Genomic DNA, 20,277 nt, shown 5'->3' with positions numbered 1-20,277 from the left:
TTTCTTGCATTTTGAGGTAATTATTCTGCAGGGAAGAACTGAATTTGAAATTGAAGAGCAGACCACCTAATCTTGATTTTACTTTGAAAAACCCTGCTTTCAAGTAACAGTCCCAAATGCCATAGCTTTCAACAGAGAGTAAGAAGACAGAATTGTTATACTCACCTGCCAGAGAAAGGGGGAAGGAGAGAGTGGAGCAACTTTCAGCTAAAATAAGCTTCAAAATTAGAATGAAATTAGAATGAGAGTGACTGAAAAAGAAATCTTAGAAGCATGTGAAGTGATATTTCTTGTATTTGTAAGGTTCATTTAAAAGCGATTGTAACATAGACAAAATTCACTGCAAAATGATGTACTGAGCAGTGCTCCCAGGACTGTCCCTTGTGATCTGTTAGGAAACCAGGAGAAGAGAATTTAATGCAAAGCAGGGGAAGTAGTACTTCTTTATTGTGGGCTTTCTCTGGCCACCTCCACATTGCCTTTCCTGCCCCTTCTCTCCTCTGTGGTCTTTCCTTGTGGTGGTTGCATTCTTTTTCCAACTCACACCAGACCAAAAGATATATCATGTCAGATTTTAGGTTGTTGATGGCCAAAGTAGTTCTTGGCATTCAGCAACACTGTGTGGAGCAAATCCCAAGGTGTTTCTCAGCATAGGTGCTTATAAACCTACCCATTCAGCTCTGTGAACTACTATTTTGATGAGCAGTAACAGAGAGCACCCAACATGCATGGAGCTAGAGCTGCAGCCAGCACAAAAGTATTTTTTTCTAAAGGGAACAGAGGGTCAGATCGTAACTTGACCTGCTGCTTCATGCTGCTTTCCCTACAGAGAAAGTCAGGCTTTATCATTCTCACTGATTATTCAGCTGAGAATAAAGATGAGGCCCAGATTACAATTTGATTGTCCCCATGAGACTCTCAACAGCACACAAGCCAAGCACAGGCATGAGAGACATCCAGTCTCACTATAAATTAGCTAGTTTCAGGAGGTCTGTAGCTCTCTCCATGTTTCAAGCATGATGATTAAAGTCAGGGAAGAGATAGCTATGGGTAATCTTGGCTTAAAACTAAAAAACTTGAGCCAGAAAGAATCTTGCAATCATAGTTTTTTCTTTTGGTAGGTAGCAGACAAATAGGTCATTGTTTCCTATGGTTTTATGTATTCTTTTTACTTTTACCATAACTCTTCTTCGCACAATAGCCCCAGTTTCTAACTGTCACTTTTATGGCGTCCAAGATAATGCTTAGGATGCTAACAAATGTTGCACCTGGCATCTGTCTACTTGTCCTTCAGTGGAAGAACCTAATTCTGATGTCTTTTTTTGCTGTTCACCTGCTGCTTTTCAGAGAAATAAAGAGCAGATCTAGAACACATTTTCCCAAGTATACAGCATTTTGATTGACCATGGGAAGAGACAGTGGAACAAAACTCACTATTAAAAATCCTAAAGTCACTTGCCTGCACAAAGCTCTTTATCATTTGTCATTTTGCATAGGGAAAAAATGCAGCACTTCATGTAGTTGATGCTTAAATTATGAAATTGCTTTAGAAACTCAGCATGTTGATGGCTTTCTTGGGAATGGTTGTCATTTGAGGATAAATGAAACTGTAACCAGGACCTTCCTTCATCCCACCTTGACCTCCCTCTCTCGCCTAAAAACTTCTGACTTAGTGAGAAAATGGTTTCTAAGTTAAGAGCTCTGGATGAATGTGGGAGCAGAGCCTGCTCTGCAGTGAGTGAAACGGATGGACTTTCCTGCTGCCTTCCTCATCACTGAGGAATCTTTGACACTTGCATGTCTCTATCTCTTCTCTTTCAGGAGCTGGATTATCAGAAGAGACGCATGCGAGAATCAGGGGACAGGTTTGTTCCTGTGATGAGTGATTTCATCACTGTGGCCAGTTTCAGCTTCTCAGAGTTAGAAGACCTTCTCAATGAAGCTAGAGACAAGGTAAGAATTCCTTTTGAAGTGAATAGAGTTTCATCAGCTCAGTCAAAATCCTGAATTAAAATGGAAACAGTGATTTAAGGTGATGGGACTGCCATGAAAACTTACTAGAGACTGAAAATTGTTCAGGATGAAGTTTCTTATTTTTTCTAATGTGGGGTATATCCATTTAGAACATATTTTAGGATTAAAAGAAGGATCATGCTCTTACCCACTTCTTTCTAATCTTTGCATTATTCTTGTGTGGCATAGAATTGCAGTGGCAGTATCCTGCATAACAGGATACCACACCTTGCCACAGTGTGGAAGGGAATGCCCTTTAAGCCAATGCTAAGAAAGGGGTCCTTTGTTAGTGATGGTGACTTCACATCTTTTTACCTTCTCCTTCTGACTGCATTCCACTTTGCTCATTCATCGGGGGACATTTGTGCTTTGTCTCTTTCCTTTAAAAATGTACCTGGTAGTTTGGTGTCCTGGTTTTAGCTGGGATAGAGTTAATTTTCTTCTCAGCGGCTGGTACAGTGCTACACCAGCTATGCTTGATCTTTTCCACTTCTCTGTTACTGGGTGTATTTCAGTACAAAGATAGAAATCCCAAACATGTGTGGTTTGTCTGAAGTTTTTGGTTTCTTCTTACACACCCAGAACCATGTGCATGTTTATTCTTCAGGTGCTGCTGCAATCATTTTGTCCTTTCACTGTCTGCACCTCCATTACCAGACTGGTGCACCTAAGGAGGTGCTTGTTCTTTGCTGATGGCTGGAATCTGGCAGTAATCCCTCTGTCTCTCAGCTGAATGAGGAAGAATTTATGTGAAAAGATCATAAGCATATGAAAATGTTTAGAGAAGAGCAAGTTTTAAAGTAAATTATATGTAATGGCAAATCTGCCCTTGTTGGCTGGCATGTTAAAAGTGCTTGGCTATATGAAGCAAAGGGGTTATTTCTTTTGGATTGAATTGTTTCCACTCTGGTGTCAGTCCTTTTAGTGTTAAAGGACCTATTGCATTACTAATGAAAGCTGTGCTATTGGATCAGAAGGCCTTAGATTTTGAAAATATAGGCTGAGGATCTTGACAGTAAGACTCCTCATTCATCCAGTTCCTCTGCAGTAGTGTTATTTTGTGATTCAAAAACATTTCCTCACTGTGAAGATAAAGTTGGTAATAGTGACTTGCAGCTGCAAACGCCGGAGCCACCGGCTGTCAGGGAGGGCTGCCCTGGCAAACACCAGTGGGGCAGTGGCTGTTGCAACACTCAGAGGGCAAAGCTGGGCAGTCCAACACCACAAAAAAAATTCTGGGGAGAATAACATGACTAATTTTTTCATAGTATCATGGAATGGTTTGGATTGGAAGGGACCTTAAAGATCATCTAGTTCCAACCTCCTCCCCCCAGCCATGGGCAGGGACACCTCCCACTAGATTGGGTTGCTCAGAGCTCCCTCCAGCCTGGCTCTGAACACTTCCATTTTTCATTGTTGTCATATTGCTTGAGAAAATTCAAACTACTTCCAGTATAATGATGTTCACACCATACTGGCTCTCTAAGCACAAAAAAATACTTACATTCTGTGACCCCACTAAATTTACTGAGAAAAACTTGTTTTTTCTCAGTGGTCTTTGGTTTTTCTCTTTTTACTGAGAAAAACTTGGTTTTTCTCTTATGGTCTGGGGGCTTTTGTATTATGACTGGGTAAATTTTTCAATTTCATTATAGTTAAGCAGACATTTCTGGAAAGATATTCACTCTGTCCATGGCTTAGACTGCAAACTTTTGGTTTGGTGTTAAAGAGGGTGGTGCTCCTTTCTTTTTGGCACACCAGGACAAAAACCCAATGCAGATTCTTTATAAGTTCAGTTGGGGGTTAAAAATCAGCAAGTGGTACATGTCCAGCACAGCAATGCAAGTTTCCTTGATCAGACACTTTCAGGAAAAATGCCATTCTTTTGCTTTAAAAATAACCAGAGAAACTCCCTGCAGACAGAGCAGTATGTCTGGAAGTTGTTGTACGCTTTTTTAGACATAGCCAACATAAAGCACTCAACATAAAGAGATGTTTTATTTTAATGACTATAACATGCTTAGGAAACGTTACTCTACCTTCTCCTCACACACCCTTGCTATGTTTGAACACACACCATTCCAACTTTTGCTCAACCTATGGCTTTGGTTCTTCCACTGGCAAAAAGCTGCTTTTGGATTCCAGTAAGGGAACTGTCTGTCCTAACCAGCGTTGAGCCATTTCTCATGTTTGCTTCATATTATTTTGGCCCTCTCTTCTTCCTCTTTTTCCTCTTTTCTTTCTTAAAAAGAAAAAAAAAAAAAAGGAAAATTTCAACAAACCAGATGTGCTTTGCAAAGCTTATAACATCTTCCAACCTCAATGGGCTCTCTGTGCTTGTTGAATCACAAGCTTTTTTCTTACCATGGAGACATAATGGAACTAGACAATTAAAGGAAGAGAAGGACCAAGACATCTGATTATCCTGTGCTTTTTTTTGATTTCTCAAAGCAAAGAAAATTGAGCAAAAAAGGTAGTAGGGCAGGGAGGACTTTGAACAATATCCAAATGAACCTAGGAAGAGCTGGTGTGACTCACAGATTTATTAATAAAAATGAAGCCCTAGTTTTAACAGCTGGAGTTGAATATCCTAAATTTAGATGTGGTTAATTGATTACCATGAGTTAATCAGAGCCATGTTTCCTCAGCTGGGATTTAAAACAATATAACTTATCTTTTCAAACTGGGGAAATTTTATATTTTTAAAAACTTTTCCAATATTAGCAAAAGTAATTTCTTTAGTGATGGAAACAATCCATTACCAAGATGTGGTGCTGACCTTCTCAGCAGACAATATTTTTCACAATCCCATGCAGTACCTTTTTGGCCTTTTTGCTTGAACAGAACCATTCAAAGTCCGTGGCCACGGGGAGGAAGTGATATTTTAAATTTAAAGGGCCAGGTTGTCAGATGCAGGCATCCATGTTTGCAGAGGAAGCCTTGTAACTGTACTTATCTTCATGCAGTAAACAGATGGCTCCGTTAAGAACTGATTAAAAACTTAGACCAACTCTCTAAACAGGCTTTCTAGCACAGCTGGTTCTTGTTCTTTTTGTGTTTTTCTCACTTTCAATACCACTTTATTAGGGAGTATATAGATTAGATCAAGGGATAATGTTTTCTGCCATTTCCCATAAACTGGAAGGTGGGGGCAGGAGAAAGTGAAATTCTGCCCTGGAATCCTTCACCAGTTTTTATGTGTTTGAACATATGAAAAATTGATTTTTTTTTTTAACATAAGAAAGAAGAGGTTGAATTTTATTCATTAAATTTTTTTTCTGTTTCTTTGGGAAAGCAATGAAAATGCCCAAGCAGAGGAAGAGTAACCTCCTATGGTATGAATTTTGTTTTCCTACTTGGAAAAGGTGCCATTTGTCCTATATGAATCTTTACTATGTACTTAAATATTGACAGGTATGAACTTACATCACTAGACTTCCTCAGAACTGTTCTGCTTTGTGCTTGGTTTATAACAAACCTGTTTTTAGGACACTTTGGATCCTGTTAGGAGTACAAAGTCTGCTTGGTCAGATATTGCCATCCCTGTGCTAAATGTCAAACTTAAGCCTGTCTGTAGAGATACTGTGAAGACTACTGCCTGGGCAAGGTGGGTAGGAAAAGTGTCTATTTCCAGTCTTTCTGATGACAGTTCCTCTCAAGCAAGGTGTGATGGAGAAAGGAGTTCAGAATCTGCACATACATTTTATAAGCTTAGAGCCTAGAAGTAACTGTTTTGAAGAACAGAAAGGCAGTGAAAGCTTGCTGAGTGAAAACCATTTAAGAAAATAGTCATTGATGGCTGAATGCTATGAAGCACAAAGAAATGCTATAGTCCAAGTGCTAGTTATAGGCTGTGCACTTCAGTTATGCATTTTGGGGACTGGTGTCTTCTGTCAGCCCCTGGGGAAATGAATAAGGACATGAATAAGGAAATGAATATCAGGACAGAGACTGAGGATTCTACAAAAGACACCACTAGCCATTTGGTAAATAAATCCACACAGCTGTTGTACAGTAACTTAGAACTTCAGATGCTGCAGTGCAGGTTGGCATCTTACTTATGAGAGTAGTTTAAAGCACCTGTAGCTCAATGTAACTGTTAAACTCATGGGAGAATCCTTTAAGAGCATTTAGGCACAAGAAGAGCTGGGCCCAGCCCTGCCTGAAATTGGCAGGCCTCTTTCCATTAACTGATCTGTCCCATAAAGAGAAAAGGCATTTATTTGACCTGCCTCAGTACCGAATTGTTGTCTTCATAAGAGCACACTCAAGAGTACTTGTCTGAGGAATACAGTTCACGTTCCATGGCTGCATGGTATAATTCAGTTGTGTATTGGCTCTTCCTCCAACACCAGACAGCACAGACAGCAGGAAATTTTTATCATGGCTGTTTGTCCTTCTCCTCATAAAGCCCCATTCCTGCCATTTCCAGAGGTCTTCTGCCACTGTTTAACATTTCATTGGCAAGCACAGCAGAGTTTGTGTGTGCTGCTGTCCCGCTTTCCCTCTCCTTGCTAAAATGGCTTTTTAAAATAAACAACTGTCTAAACGATTTGCTTTGGCAAGAGGATAAATTCAGTGGAAAGTTTGGCAGAGGAAGCAGAACTGGCACTGAGCTCGTGGACCTGTTATATCATGGAGCTTGGGGGCCCTTATGGTGCAGAAATGAATTTTTTAATAAAAAAAGATATACCATTCTGTGTTACAGTGGAAAACCTACTGAAACACAGTTTTCCATTTTGCTTTTGCCCATGTCATCTGTCCCCAGATGACTTCAGGAATAAGCAAGTTTCAGCCCTTGTTCCACAATTTTAGAGCACATCGCAAAATTCTGGGAAGCATTTTTCATGCATGAGGACTTAGCTACAGATTTCACAACTGTGCACAAAGCTGGTGCTGTTTGGCAGGGAACCTGCCCATGGAACAGTTAAGTGATCTGTACATGGTGACACAAATCCCATCACAGAGAGGGCTGGGATCCAGAGCACCTTCCTCTGTGCCACTCTGCCTCTTAATGCCCTGAGTGAGGCAGGCAGTGTGATTTTAGCCACGGTGGGCAGGTAGAAGCCTGGACTTTGTGACAGCATTCTGGGGGCTGTCTGTGGCAGCTCACTGCCCCTCATCCCAGCACCGGTGTTTGGAAAAGCACATGTGGTCACAGACCTAGAATTGCAGAGAAGTAGAAGTAATAAAGCCAGAGGGGTCTGTTGTAGTTTAAACAGTGAAAAGACAGCATGTGTCTCTTTACAATAGTGTATTACATTAGTGCAGTTGTTGTACAGATGTGAACTGCTTTTGCCATTTGCTATATCAGATCAGTGGGGCAACACTTTCTGTTCTGTAACCAGTGGAGAACACAAAGCTCAGAAAGGAGGCATGAATTCCCAAGCCACATCATGGGCAGAGCTGGCAGCAGAAGCTGGATCTCCTGACTTGCCTTCCTCTGCTCAGTCAGCTTTTTTTCCAGAGAGGGTAGAGAAAGAAGGAGAGTGTTTATTTCAGTGAAGTCCAGATTTTTCCTTTTGTAGTTATTTTAGGTCATCCAGCTCACAGAGTTTTTGCTTTTTGTCTTTCACTGCTTTACAATAAGTGATTGTGACCTCCTAAGCTCTGTGTTACAGGGCACCAAAGACAGGCTGTTCTCAGCCTCCTTGCTGCCGCTTAGAGACTGCAACACCTTAGACTCATGAGTGTGTCTGGAAGGCTCCCAGGCTGCTGAGACTTTCCAACACAGCAACACTGTTCCTCCTCGGAGTGGCAGTGGGGAGGCAGTGGCAAAAGCCCCTCTTGCCAGTGTGACACGAACTAGCTGGTCCTAGTAGTTGGGTGACAGGCCTTGTGCAGAACATTTGCAGACAACACCACCCTCTAAAGGAGACTTCTATGTATATAGGATTCAAGAGCTCCAGGCAAGGAACCTCTGCCTTTTCGACCTCCAGCTTCCTTAAGTGACTAGGAAACCCCTGTGGACATTCATGGAGGACTCAACCAGCTCATTTCTGTATGCCCTCTCACTCACTTTTGCTGAGCACAGGAGGTACATGGGATGGAGGAGTGCATTGCGAGGTGCAACAGCCGTCTCCTGTGAGCTGCCCCTGACTTCAGGCTGTGCAGCAGTTGGACAAGCCTTCCTTCTTGCTGGCAGCTCTAGTCACTGCTCTTAATTTATGCTTTACTTGCAATTTTCACAGGAGTTAATGACAAATTAGGTGGGAAGAGATTCCAGGTAGCACATGCCCTGTGAGCAATGAGCTTCAGGTGATCTGTGTGTTCAAGCAGTGGTGGCAATGCCTGTGCTGAAATCTTTCTCTGGCACTTTTCTGCCTCCCTGGCTGATTGTCACACTGAAGCAAGCAAGATGAGAAAATAGAGCATATGGAGATGCTTTATCTCCTTCTGTGGTATTTACAGCCTGTATGCTCTCTGCCAAAGAGCTGGTGCTGGTTCAGTGTGGGTTATTGTAGACTGCTGCACTTCCCCAATATTCAAAAAGCCTATGTGTGTATTATATACAGATAAAATTACAGAGAGGAGTGGGGAGAGGGTGTAGGTGTGCATACTTTGGGTATGTCTTCAGAGGCTTCAGAGAAAAGGAGTTAAACAGAGAAGTAATCTGTTGCTGTTTCTATGTGGTGTTTCCTTCAACTCCTGCCATGTTTGGTAGCTCAAAGCAATTTGCATTTCTTCCAACACTTTTTTTCCAAGATTCTTTGGGTTTCTTTGTTTATTTCTGGCTGAGAACACAGCCTTTTTAAAGAAAGAAAAAAGAATCTATTGCTTCAAACTGCTTTGTGGGCCTGGCAGGGATAGCAGAGAAGGGGAGATGCTGAATCTCTCAGGCTGTGCCAGAAGGAAGTTGCTTTCTTTGGAGATTTCTTCCCCCTGCAGTTGACTGGGAGACATTGTTTATGCTTTACCTGGTGCAGGGCCAGAGGGGTTTATAAGACCTGCTTCCAAATTCATTTTGTGCTGGGATCAGAGCCTGAACTGTTCTTACTGTCTTTTCCATTCTGCAAGAGCACTCACATAAGGAAAGGGAAACTGGCCTGCGTTAGTATGGGCTGAAAACATGCCTCAGAGAGCTTGAGGACAGTCCATAGCCTGGTTTGGTAAATGTTGAGGTTTGTAAGGATGCTCTGCTGCTCTGTGGTTGTGTGCTAAAGTGCAAGCAGGGAATGTGCCTCAGGACACAAGTCCTGTCCAGAGGGTGTTCCTGGGGCTGCCTGCTGCAGCCCAGAGGAGTGTGAGGGAGGGTGGCTGGGCAATGGATGGATGTGTGTCCTTACACAGCACTTACTGTACATGTGTACATGCTGCTGACAGATTATATGTGCTTGCATTTGAGTGCATTTTGGTGAGCAATGAGACCTGCTTGGGAGTGTGAGAGTGCCAAGGAGAGAGTACAACTACTGCAGGACTGATGTCCAAGAGCCAGGGGTTGCTGTGAATTTACCATATCCCATCAGGACTGCCCTCTGACTGAAGTCCTGCCAGTTGGCTGCCTCCATATGTGTCCTGCAGCCTCAACATTTGCCTTTTAAAATAAAAACCACTTGTGATGTATTCACTCTCTTTTAAGTCTGCCTGGGAGCCCTGGCTGCTTTCCTTGCCCCTCTCTCATGCCTTGTCTGTCTGTAGTCTCCTCTCTCCTGGGTAACACCCTGACTCAGAGGACTCCAGAGAGAGGGATAACATTGCAGAAGGTTTCTGAGAGGATAGACTGTAGCTTTATTGCAAAAAACTTTTACCTCCAGGCATTTTAAAAGTGGATTTGAAGGGAAGATGGAAGGGAAAAGTATGGAATAAAACTATTTGTTTCCCCAGCTAGCTCACTGTCTTCCATGCCCTGGCTGTCCTGCAGCTGCAGCCAAGATGTGGCCACAGTGTCATCCTCTGAAATTACTCTGCTGCCCTCAGGAACTAAAGATCACTTTTTGTATCAGTGGACAGTTAGTGCTCTCCCAGCACTATTGCTGCATGTTGCCCAAAGGATATCCAGGAGACTCTTCAGGGATGGAGGCACCTGCCTTAAGGAGAGGCACTTCTATTGTTGGGGGTAGTTTCTACTCTTGCCACATGAATACTCAGAGGGTATTGAATTACTTGGTGTGGTTACTCTTAAGCTATCCTTGCTGTCTTCTCCAAACTGCCTCCTTAATTATGGCTCTTGTGTTTTCTGCCCCCTTGACAGTATGCCAAGGCACTGAAGCATTTTGGAGAGACCGAGGGCAAGATGCAGCCAGATGAATTTTTTGGCATCTTCGACACTTTCTTACAGTCATTTGCAGAGGCCAAGCAAGATCTGGAGAATATGAGGAAGAAAAAGGAAGAGGAGGAGCGCAGGGCACGCATGGAGGCCATGGTGAGGATCTGGGCACAGGAAGATGTTTCCTTCCCTCACCTTTTCATGCCTTGAGAGAAATTCCAGTGCTCATGTCCTGTCACTGTTTTATGTTCTTCTCCCTGACACCTCTCTTTGGAATAATTCTGTTCTTATATATGACATTTTCCCTGCTGTCTGTTTTGTCAGCTCTCGAGGATGTACTGTTTGACTCCCAGATTGCCTCCTTTTGGATTCAGATACCAAATCTAGCCCAGGCATTTTTGCCCTGGCACTTTGCAGGATGGGGTTGCCACCACCCCATGCCAGACTATCCTGCTTTTGGGCAGCAAGCAGAGAAGCCAGATTTCCTTCAGTCCTGCCAAGCTGGTCAGCTTCCAGTCAGACTCCATCATCATCTGCTGTGTGCCTGTCATCTGGCAGTGCACAGTGACACAGCAAATGCCCTGGCACCTGCTGCAGCCCCCACACTGGCACTATTTGTCTCTGGCCAGCCTTAATGCCTTCATTACTGGGGCCGTGTCTGGCCTTGACATGGCAGGAGAGCTTTCTGTGGGTTTTGCTGCTGGGAGACAGACGTGTGTGTCCCCAGGGGTTCGTGTGAACCAGCCTCCCCCTCTAACCCCAGCCTCTGTGCTGCCTGAGAACTCAGTCCCTTGCCTCCTTTCACCCTGCTGATGCCTTAGCCCTTGCTGCTGCCATGGCCCCAGGCCGCGCTGTGGGGAATTGCTTGCTGATTTAAATGTTTGCTGAGCCAAAAGCAGTGGGTTTTGCCTTTCAGAAGAGGAGAGAGGTAAAACACCGGGATTCCAGCAGCCTTACTGTTGGACGCAGGGATAAAATGCCAGGACATAGGCTCAAGTTTCCTCTCAGCCAGCCTGGAAAGTTCAGGGCCCACTGTTAAAGCACTGTAGGATGGTTTCATAGGCCTAATACGCCATGAGGGAGGCCTTATGGAAAGAGTCTTCCTGCAGTGTGGGGCTAGCATTTGCAGAGTGAGTGACCTGCTTCTCAATAGCCACCATCCCTTGCCAGTGCTACTGATTCTGGAGCTGAGCAGTGGAAAGAGAGAGCTGAGCTGGCACTGTCCTGCTGTAAAATTAGTGCAAAACAGCAGCAGCATGGAGAGATCCCGTGTGTCCTCTTGCTGCAGGCCAATTGTGCTTTGTGAGGCAGACGTGTGCCGCTACTCATTCCTCATTTCTCCTGCTTTCTTCTCGCCTGTGTAGAAGAGAAGCCCAGCATGGCCTCTTGTTGCTCTTGGCACAGGTGATGGCCTTGTGGATAAGCTCCTTCTCTTTTTTCCCCTTAATCTGTGCTGATGCGTTTTAGCTACTTCTTGGCAGTGTACGTAGTGACCTGGCATCTTGATTAGCTAATCCTAAAACTCTGTGTCCTTCTCCACAGCTAAAAGAACAGAGGGAGAAAGAGAGGCGACAAAAGAAAGCAAAAGCTGGAAGCATCTCTGAAGAGAGTGGGGAGTTTGATGACCTGGTGTCAGCATTAAGGTCGGGTGAAGTCTTTGACAAAGACTTATCCAAGCTCAAGCGTAACCGCAAGCGTTCGGGGAACCAAGGCTTAGAGACAAGCCGTGAGCGGGTGGTGACAAAGCTAAATTATTAACTACAAGAGGAAGAGAAATAATCAACCAAAAGAAGGTGTTGAAAAAGTGCAAAACAAGGAAGATGAATGTGTGTGATGGCGCCTGGCTGACAGCTGCCCCAAAGGCTTTGGTCTGTAGCTAGAGACATTACCTTTCCATGATCAGCTTTCTTCTCACCCCTCTCTGTGCTCCTAATTTGAACCATTATAAAAGTGCCTCTGTGGATCCAGCAGGGCCTGTGACTGGGCCATGCAGAGCTGACAGATTTGCTTCTGGGAGTTTGTTGTGTCATCAAAGGCCTCATGGTGATGACAGAAAGTACTTGGGCCTTGCGGACAGCCTCACAGCTGGAACAAGATAATTTTATGTGTGCCAAAGTAAAAACTAGTCATGATCTCCATCTTGCTGATAACAAGGAAGACTAATTTCAGACCAACTCTGTAAAAAACTATCACTTCTTCAGGATCTAGACTGGCCTTCAGGGGTTTGTTGGGATGTGGTTCTCAAGTTTCCAAACCCTTCTAGAACTGGATTTTATAAGCCATTGATTAGCACCTGGAAAATGCATTTTAGCTCATGTCCTGTATAGTATTTTTGTGTGGCCTACACTGTCCAAAGCAAGTGAAGCTTAGAAAGAAGTCTTCAGTTTCTGTAACAAAATGAAAATCAAGAATCAGGATCAACGTACAATAATTTGCAAGAGTCTTTTGGATTCTGCTTTGCTAGAAGGAGTTTTCTGGAATTTCTTGGTGGTTGAGTCTCCAGGCTGTGAAATGCATCTTCTTGGAAAGAAACTCTGGCTTTCCTTTAGAAAACTAAGCCACTGCCAGGTTGGGATTACAAGTAGATGACTGTAGAGTTTGTTGTCATTGCTGGGGGCTGGCAGAGAATCAGTGGAAAATTTCTTATCTTTCTGTGCAAGATTGGAAATTGGGAGCTCCCTAGTATCATCCACAGGTCTCCAGTAGCAAACAGTGAACAGGTTCACTGGCTGCCAGAAGTGAGATTTCTTTTCCACTTGATGCTAGCTGTGATTGCTGTTGGCATGAACTGGTCTTTCTGTTTAACAGCCTGGCCACCACTGCACACACCCCGCTCCTGCTGAGGGGAACCACATCACTCAGAAAGGTATGAACGGTGTCAAAGGAGAGCCTTGGAGCATGCTGACTTTTTCATTTTGAAGAAATCACTTGGGATAAACTAAGGGAGAGCTCCATAGTTAAAACTGAGAGTTTTTCAAGGAGGACACAGAATTGTGTAAGCCAATCAGGCTTTGGAGTGAGTTAATTCAGAAGAAACAAATAAATTTGTAGTTAAGTTACATGAAATAAGCAGAAAAGCAAAGAACCCAAGAAGAGGCTTGAATTCTGTGTGTCTTCATGGTTCTAGGAAAGGAATTGGATTGTGTGGGCTGTCATGGCCTTTTTTTTTTACCTTTTTTTTTCAAACTTGTCTTCTTTTTTTATTATCTTCCCTGGAGAAGGAAAAGAGGAAAAGAAAGAATGGTGATGGATTCTTCCTCCTAGACAGGAAGAAAAGAGAGAACATTTGAGAAGAGGGACCCACCATCTACATATTGCTGCATTAGTGGATAGCACAAATGTCAAGGATTCCCAGGAAAGTTTAATCATTTGGTTTGATTTTTCTCTGAATGTCTCTTAACCTCAGGCTCTGCACTGAGTCTGCAGAACAGAACTTCCTCTGCAATGCACACTGCCTGATCAGTATTACACACTACAATGTTGGAGAAGCAAACTGTGGTGGTTTTCTGAACACTTTGAGAGTTAAATAATTATGTAAACTATTAAAAGCAAAAAAGAGAATTGAGAGAAGAGAAGCAAAAAAGTCAGAATTGTTAAACTCTGATGTTTCATTGTTTACTGGATTTTGAGTCTCCCACCCCAGAATTTCCCTATTTAGGACATTCCAGACTGCCGCGCCTCTGTATAATACTCATCGTAAAGAGCTGGTATCTTACAAGAGCTGGGTGCATTCTCCTCCCTTATTATCCCACTCCCCTTCTGGGATTAGCTATTAACAGCAATGCCTATTGCAGTGGACACAAGCACCTTGTAGAAGAAAGACTATTTCATAAAGGTTTTTGAAAGTTTAAGAAAAAAATCTCACTTTTTTAAGCATTTTTATTTTAAATTACAAATGGATTTTTAGAAATGTCTCTTGTAAATTATATTAACAAGCTCCTTGCTGCTCCCTGAAGTAGACTTGCTATATATCCCAGCCCTTTTGTTTGTCTTGTTTTAAAGCATGCCATGTAACCTATGCCATGTAAGCCATATGAGAGGTGGTAATATGTGCCAAATTGGTATACAGTTGAGTTTAGATTTGAATAATCCCTGAATTCCAAAGATTATGCTTTTAGGCATTAGAACATTGTAGGGCTTTTTTCCTCCCTCTTTGTTCTCCCTGGGTTTAGGACTCACCCAGAACTTCACGTGTAGTGCCAAGGTCAGTCCTAGTGCAAAATGATGTGCAAGTACAGCTGCTTGCCTGTTCCCCAGGTACTTGTTTGATAAGGCAGACTGTCAGCATGGCAGCTGCCAGAGAAGAAACACCTCAGGGCAAACCCTTTGAATATAAATACAGCATTTCCCCTGCCCCAGTATTTGTCAAACCAGGTTTGTGCTGTGCTTTCTGAAACTGAAGTCACTTTGCCAGGCACAAATGTAGCAAAAGCAGAGAGAGTGATAAATCCTCTGTCCCTTTGTGTACACAGTTCAGCCCTGATTTTTTAAAGAGGTCCTGCATGATGGTACGCAACAACACTCCAGCCACACTGGGAGTCAAAGAAAGCTGCTATAGTTTTGCCACCTCTTTAACTCATACATTAATAATGAGAGATTGTGCAACTCCTGTAAATCAGCTGTGGGATCCTTAAGGGGATGGACAGAAAGCTCAGAGTCATGCCCCGATTCAATGCAGCTCAACTTTCTCAGCACTCCAGTGCACCAGGCTCCCCGTTTTGAATCAGCGATGGTGGCCAAAAGTTTTGTTCAGTGTGCTGGACAGTCCCCCAGGCTCTTGACTCCATGGTGAAAGTTCATAAAGAAGGTTTTGGAAAAGCTCAGTTTCACACTGAGGCAAGCAGTGTTTTCATACAAGTGGTGACAAGCAGAGTGGCCCATTAAATTACCAACTGTATGAGATGAGGTTACGCACACAGAAGATAAGGAAAAAATTGGCTCTGCTGTAGGGCCTGGCATCAGATTCTTGCTGAAGTTTGTCCATGTTTCTCATCTCTTGGGTACTATGAGTGCATATAATGCTCTCTTCTTCAGCAGTTGTACTTGAGTTGCCAGGTGCTGAAGGAGAAAGGAAAATCTTATTCCTGGGTAGGTTTAGGAAGCGGTCTGAGGTCTAACATCACTGAAGAAGCTGGAGAAGAGCTAGGGTCTGCTGTTGTCCTTGCACCTGTGCATAGAACCAGCAGTTGGAAATAAGGAGAAGAAGGAGATGTGAGAAAAAAAGGCATAATTGAGGGCTTGTTCTGCTTTCTGCAGAAATCCAGTAGTTGCTGACTTTATTATGAAGTTCCTCACACCTAGAAGAGCTACTTCTGAAGTCTCCAGAATTTATCCCTAGAGGTTTAGTGCTCACTCACCTCTGCGTCTCTGCACTGTTGCTGTGCAGGTTGCATGAGAATGAGCCCAGAAAAGACTGAAGAAGACTCCCTCCCCCTTCCACTTGCTTTGAACTGAGTTGCTCTTCTCAGTCTATTGTGTCTCTAGAAATGCTACAAGGTAAAGTGACTTCAAGGAGCAAGACTCTTCCATGATCTGTATCACAGCCATTGTCCAGGCACCAGTTCCCTACGAGAGCAGAAGTAGGACTAGTGTTCAGGGCTGAGAGACTTCCTCACTAGGGAAAAAACCTGGATGTCCTTCAGAAGCATTTCTGTAATGTGTTCACAATGTCTGAGGAAGGGAAAGGAATTGCAAAGGATCCTGGTGGGAGACTGTGGGGCAGGTGTTTCCATAATGATCAGCCCCACTGGCTAAATCTTTCCTTTTCTTTAGGAAAGATCACACTTTGAGCTGGGTTGCACGGGAGAAGCTTGTGTCAGTAGTTTCTGTGAGGGGAAATGAGATCCGTTGTACAGTAGATGATGTACATGATATATGCAGTTTTGTTTCTAGGTTGGTTGTTTTGGGTTTTGTTTGTCTGTTTGTTTGGGGGTTAAATGATTTAAAAAAAAAAGGTTTTAGGAATCTCTAAGGGGAACCTGTAAATCTGACACCTCTATTTATTTTGCCTTATTTTAGTTTGCTATGTTTGTATGTATGTATGTATACACTGCATTACAGCAAAGACTATTGAGACCGTGCCAGGGCATTACACCAGCTGGAGAGCTGGCTTGGCTCCTGTGCCAGCTGAGCCAGGCCAGGGGATGCAGGTGAGCAGTCTTGGTGTGGGAAGGAAGGGAGGGAGAAAAAAAAAAACCTTTTGGCTTTTGTCATAATTACTCTGCCTCTGGTGATCCTGGTTCTTGGAAAGCTCTCATTTTGAAGCTTGTGGTGATCTGATAGAGGCTGGTTATTTTAGACCACTTTCTACAAAAAATGTTTGTTTTTTATCATGCATCATGGTGAGAAGATAGAAAAGAGTTAAGGTGTATAGTTGCACGTCCAAACTTCACCCTTCCACACAGATTTGGTCCATTATTCCAGAGAAGCTTGGCTACATGGCCAGAAGTGGTTGATGCCCTGTAACTTCTCACCAGATTTAACACACTAGTGAGAAAAACTGGGACAGTTCTCCTTCCTCAGAGCTAATATTCCTCCCTATCTTTATGGCCAAAGAATGATTTCATCTACTTTACCTCTTTCCTCCTCCAGCCCACCTCCTCAGGTTACCTCAGGTAAGCAAAATCTTTATACTGATTGGTTTGTAGCCCATGGAATCTCTGGTGATCAGAAGGTGTTTGGCCATGGCTCCTTGGATTCTGTGCTTGACACAGGAGGTTTCTGATTGCCTGCCATGCAAAGAGGTAGTCTCCATTGGCCATCCTTGTTTCTCTTATAAAGGTAGAAGGGGCTAACCTGGATAACACAATTTGGCCAACTGAAAATATAGAATTTATATATTGATTTACATAATGCATAAAAAAAGCTATCTACTAATCTAAGTAGTAGTTGTGATGACCAGTATTCTCTGAAGCTGGCCAGATTTGCTCACTGTGCCTGCTGAGAAGGATGCCTGTCTATTGTGGTATTTTGGAAACTCATTTAATGAAAGAGTCCAGATAGTTCCAAACTGGAGTCTTCTGTTATGGGTAGTAATGTAGAATTGATCCACAGTAACTGGTTCACGTTGCTCTGGTTTTACTTCAGCAGAATTAAAAGTAAGATCTGGACTAAGACTCTGCTTTAGACAGTTTTGTAAGAAAGTAAGATGTTCTACCACAGCTCATGTAGGGCACGGTCCTTTCAGCCTCCCCCACTAGGAGCTCTGAGCCAAGTGATCTAGAAAAGCCTCTTTGAGGACAAGCCATTTGCCCCCTTCCTGCTTGCCTTTAAACAGGCTCTTTAAAGCTCTTTGCAGTTTTTAGAATTGCGAGGGAATGTTCGGTACCTGAGCTGCTCTGTGCTCAACACCTCCCTTCCAAGTCATCCCCACCTGCAGCCATTCTGCTCCCCTGCAAGCCTGCTCAGCTTGAAACTCGCAGGCCACTTTGGGAGGTGGCCCTGCCTGCCAAGCTAGAAAGTACAGTGCTGCTTACTGAAGTGGGAGGTTGTGTGCTGCTGTAATGCCTTGGCCTATCCTCATTTCTTCGTCAGTTTAAGACTATAGGTGAATTAAATGTACAAATCCTGTAGTGTCCTTTTTATCTGTATCTTTTTATAAGAATATACTGTAATACTAAAAAGCAAAAGCAAAAAAAATTAAAGATATATTGCCCCCACTGTGTCTCTGGTACATTTCTTGGTAGTTTCATTTTCTGTGCATTTTGCCACAAAGTCCAATAGGTGAGTCAGGGTCTGGGTGCAGGTTTTTGTTAAGCTCTGGGGTTTTGGTCAAGAGTGTGCAGCTCTTTAGGTGACACTGTCACTGCAGAGCTGGTGAGAAGCTCCACAGGTTGTTCTGGGGGCACAAGCAACACCGTGGAACACAAGCACATTCTCCCCACACTGTGCAATGGTGAAGAGCTGATTACAGAGCCAGCAGGTTACCATATCCAAGGGTCCCCTTAAAAAGCTCTCTTTTGTTCCTATTTCAGAACTACATACGGTACACAGGAGTTCACTTAAAGAAAAAGAAGAAAGTAAGATGGTCCTGATATCTAGGAGTTCATAATCCATGGCTCGACATGACTATTCCAAATGAGGAAGGGAGTGCAGGGCAGCAGCACTGACCCTGAGCTCACTTGTGTAACTGAGCAACATCCCGACAGTAAGAGCATCAACTCAGAGGAGGAGTGTGCAGGAGAGCCTTGCTGCCAAGGAAGGAGTTAAATAAGGCCAGCTGAAAAGAAAGCAGGAAAGCCAACATCAGGAGTGAAGGCTTCAGAAAAGCAGGGTGGGGAGTCTGGAGAGAAGTTAGAACAGCCAGGTGAGCAAGATGCACACAAGGGTTAGGACTAATTTGTGGCTGAATTGAAGGGTGTGCTGAGGAATTCCTTGGAGTTCAGGGGCAGAACCTTGTCCTCATCATAGAAGCAATATGTGAAACAGCTGTTTCATTCATGCACCGATCTCCCCATTTCTGTTAATGGAAAGAGCACGCTGAGAAAATGATCCTTAAGCCACAACATTTAATACTTACCTTCAGCCCATCAAAGGGCAATGCTTTAAACTTGAGCTCCTGAGATCATGCCTAGCTTCCAGTGGGAGCCTTGCTAGCTATGCAGTACATTCCTGCAGCACTGAAGTTCCCAGGGACCCCAGGCAAAGCCCCAGCCGTTGGCTCTGGCTCTCAGGTGGGAAGAACTGTGGAAATCAGCAAAAGCAATCAGGGTGTAATTGCTTGCACAGACTGAGGATCAGCAAGCAGCAAATGGGAGTTTGAGTGCTTCGTGGGAAGGTAGTTGGCTTTTAGTTGTTAGAAAGGCTTTCAGTTTCTCTGTCTTGATCCATTTGGTTCACACTTTGCTAAAATTCTGACTTTTAGGTTCTTGTACAAATGCAAGGGCAGTGGCAAAGGGATGTTTCTGAAATACCTGTATCCATGTGAGTGGCAGAGGCGGGATGAGAATGCAGGAGCCTCCCTGCCTTCTCTACCCTTGGCAGCTGGGGTTTGGTAGAGGAAGTCAAACCATTGCTTTTCCTCTTATTAGAGGTGAAACCCAGTGGCATTTGAATTATTTGCATTGAACTAGACAGAGATCCTACCTGGATTGTAAGAAGACTTTTCTTTAATATTTTCTTTGGGGTTGGAGCACACGGTGAGGAGCTGGTGTTCTGCCCTGCAGCATGGGTCCATCACAGAAGCCTCCTTCCATCTTCCTGGTTGATACCTTTCCCATGATTGTGGACTTCCCTGTCCTTGCCATCACTGCACAAAGCAAGGTAAGTGCCTCATGGCTTTTTCTGAGCAAATCTAGGGCTATGGTTTAGCTGCCCTGAATGACTGGGAGTGAAGAGGAGTGTAAAGGGAGCTCTCTGCTCTTGCTGGGAAGGGCTGAGTCTATAATTTATCAGTTTTCTCTTTCTATAACTTTTGGCTTCTGCTTAAACAAAGATGACTTTTATCTCTGCCATAGTGGACGGGGAGCTTTCTGGAGAAATCTGCTTGGCCTTGAATTTGTACCACTAGGAAATAAAATAATTGAAGTTTGGGAGTTTTTCCCCCCTCTTAAAGCCCAGAAGTCTGTTTTCAACATTGTTGTGATAGAGTTTGTTTGTTTGATGTTCCTGTAGTTAATGGGCTTCTTGCTGTTTTCTCTGAGGCATAGTTGCTATTTATCTCTACTTTGCTTAGGCTCACCAGGAGGTAAGGTCCTTTTTTCCCTTTTTGTCTTTACCCCCCTTCTGTTTTTTCATCTCTTACGCCTTTTTTCCTCTCCTTTTTGCCTTTTTTGCCATTTTTCCCTAATTTTCCCCATGCCAGACTCAGCAGTCAGGTGGGGGCTTGCTTTGAGTGAGCTGCTGCATTTTTGTTACCATGTGACAGCATTGAACTCCAGGCACCCAGAAAGGTCTGGAATGCTGTGAATACGTTAACATGGGAATCCAGGAATTTTTCTTTGCCCATCTTGTTCTAGATGTGGGGCGCAATTGTGTTGAGCCAATTTCTTGAGTGCTCATGGAAGGAGAACACATCTCTAATTGTATTAATTTAAAAAAAGAATCAGGAAATGGGAGGG

General features: G+C 43.5%; 1 protein-coding gene across 4 annotated transcripts in view; it reads left to right on the top strand.

Annotated features, from left to right (window-relative positions):
* Nucleotides 1-17,877, top strand: part of DAAM2 (dishevelled associated activator of morphogenesis 2) — a 202,322-nt gene extending 184,445 nt beyond the window's left edge. For all 4 annotated transcript variants that reach the window (XM_036380209.1, XM_054514303.1, XM_036380208.1 and 1 more), the window contains 3 exons: nucleotides 1,822-1,953; nucleotides 10,205-10,375; nucleotides 11,762-17,877. In XM_036380209.1, the coding sequence (XP_036236102.1) occupies nucleotides 1,822-1,953; nucleotides 10,205-10,375; nucleotides 11,762-11,977 (519 nt within the window). In that variant the 3' untranslated portion in view covers nucleotides 11,978-17,877. The remainder of the gene's footprint in view (nucleotides 1-1,821; nucleotides 1,954-10,204; nucleotides 10,376-11,761) is intronic.
* The last annotated feature ends 2,400 nt before the right edge of the window (nucleotides 17,878-20,277 follow it).

Source organism: Molothrus ater, chromosome 3, assembly GCF_012460135.2.
Source record: "Molothrus ater isolate BHLD 08-10-18 breed brown headed cowbird chromosome 3, BPBGC_Mater_1.1, whole genome shotgun sequence".
Lineage (NCBI taxonomy): Eukaryota > Metazoa > Chordata > Aves > Passeriformes > Icteridae > Molothrus > Molothrus ater.
Note: the sequence above shows the minus strand (reverse complement) of the source record. Positions and strands in the feature narration are given on the sequence as shown.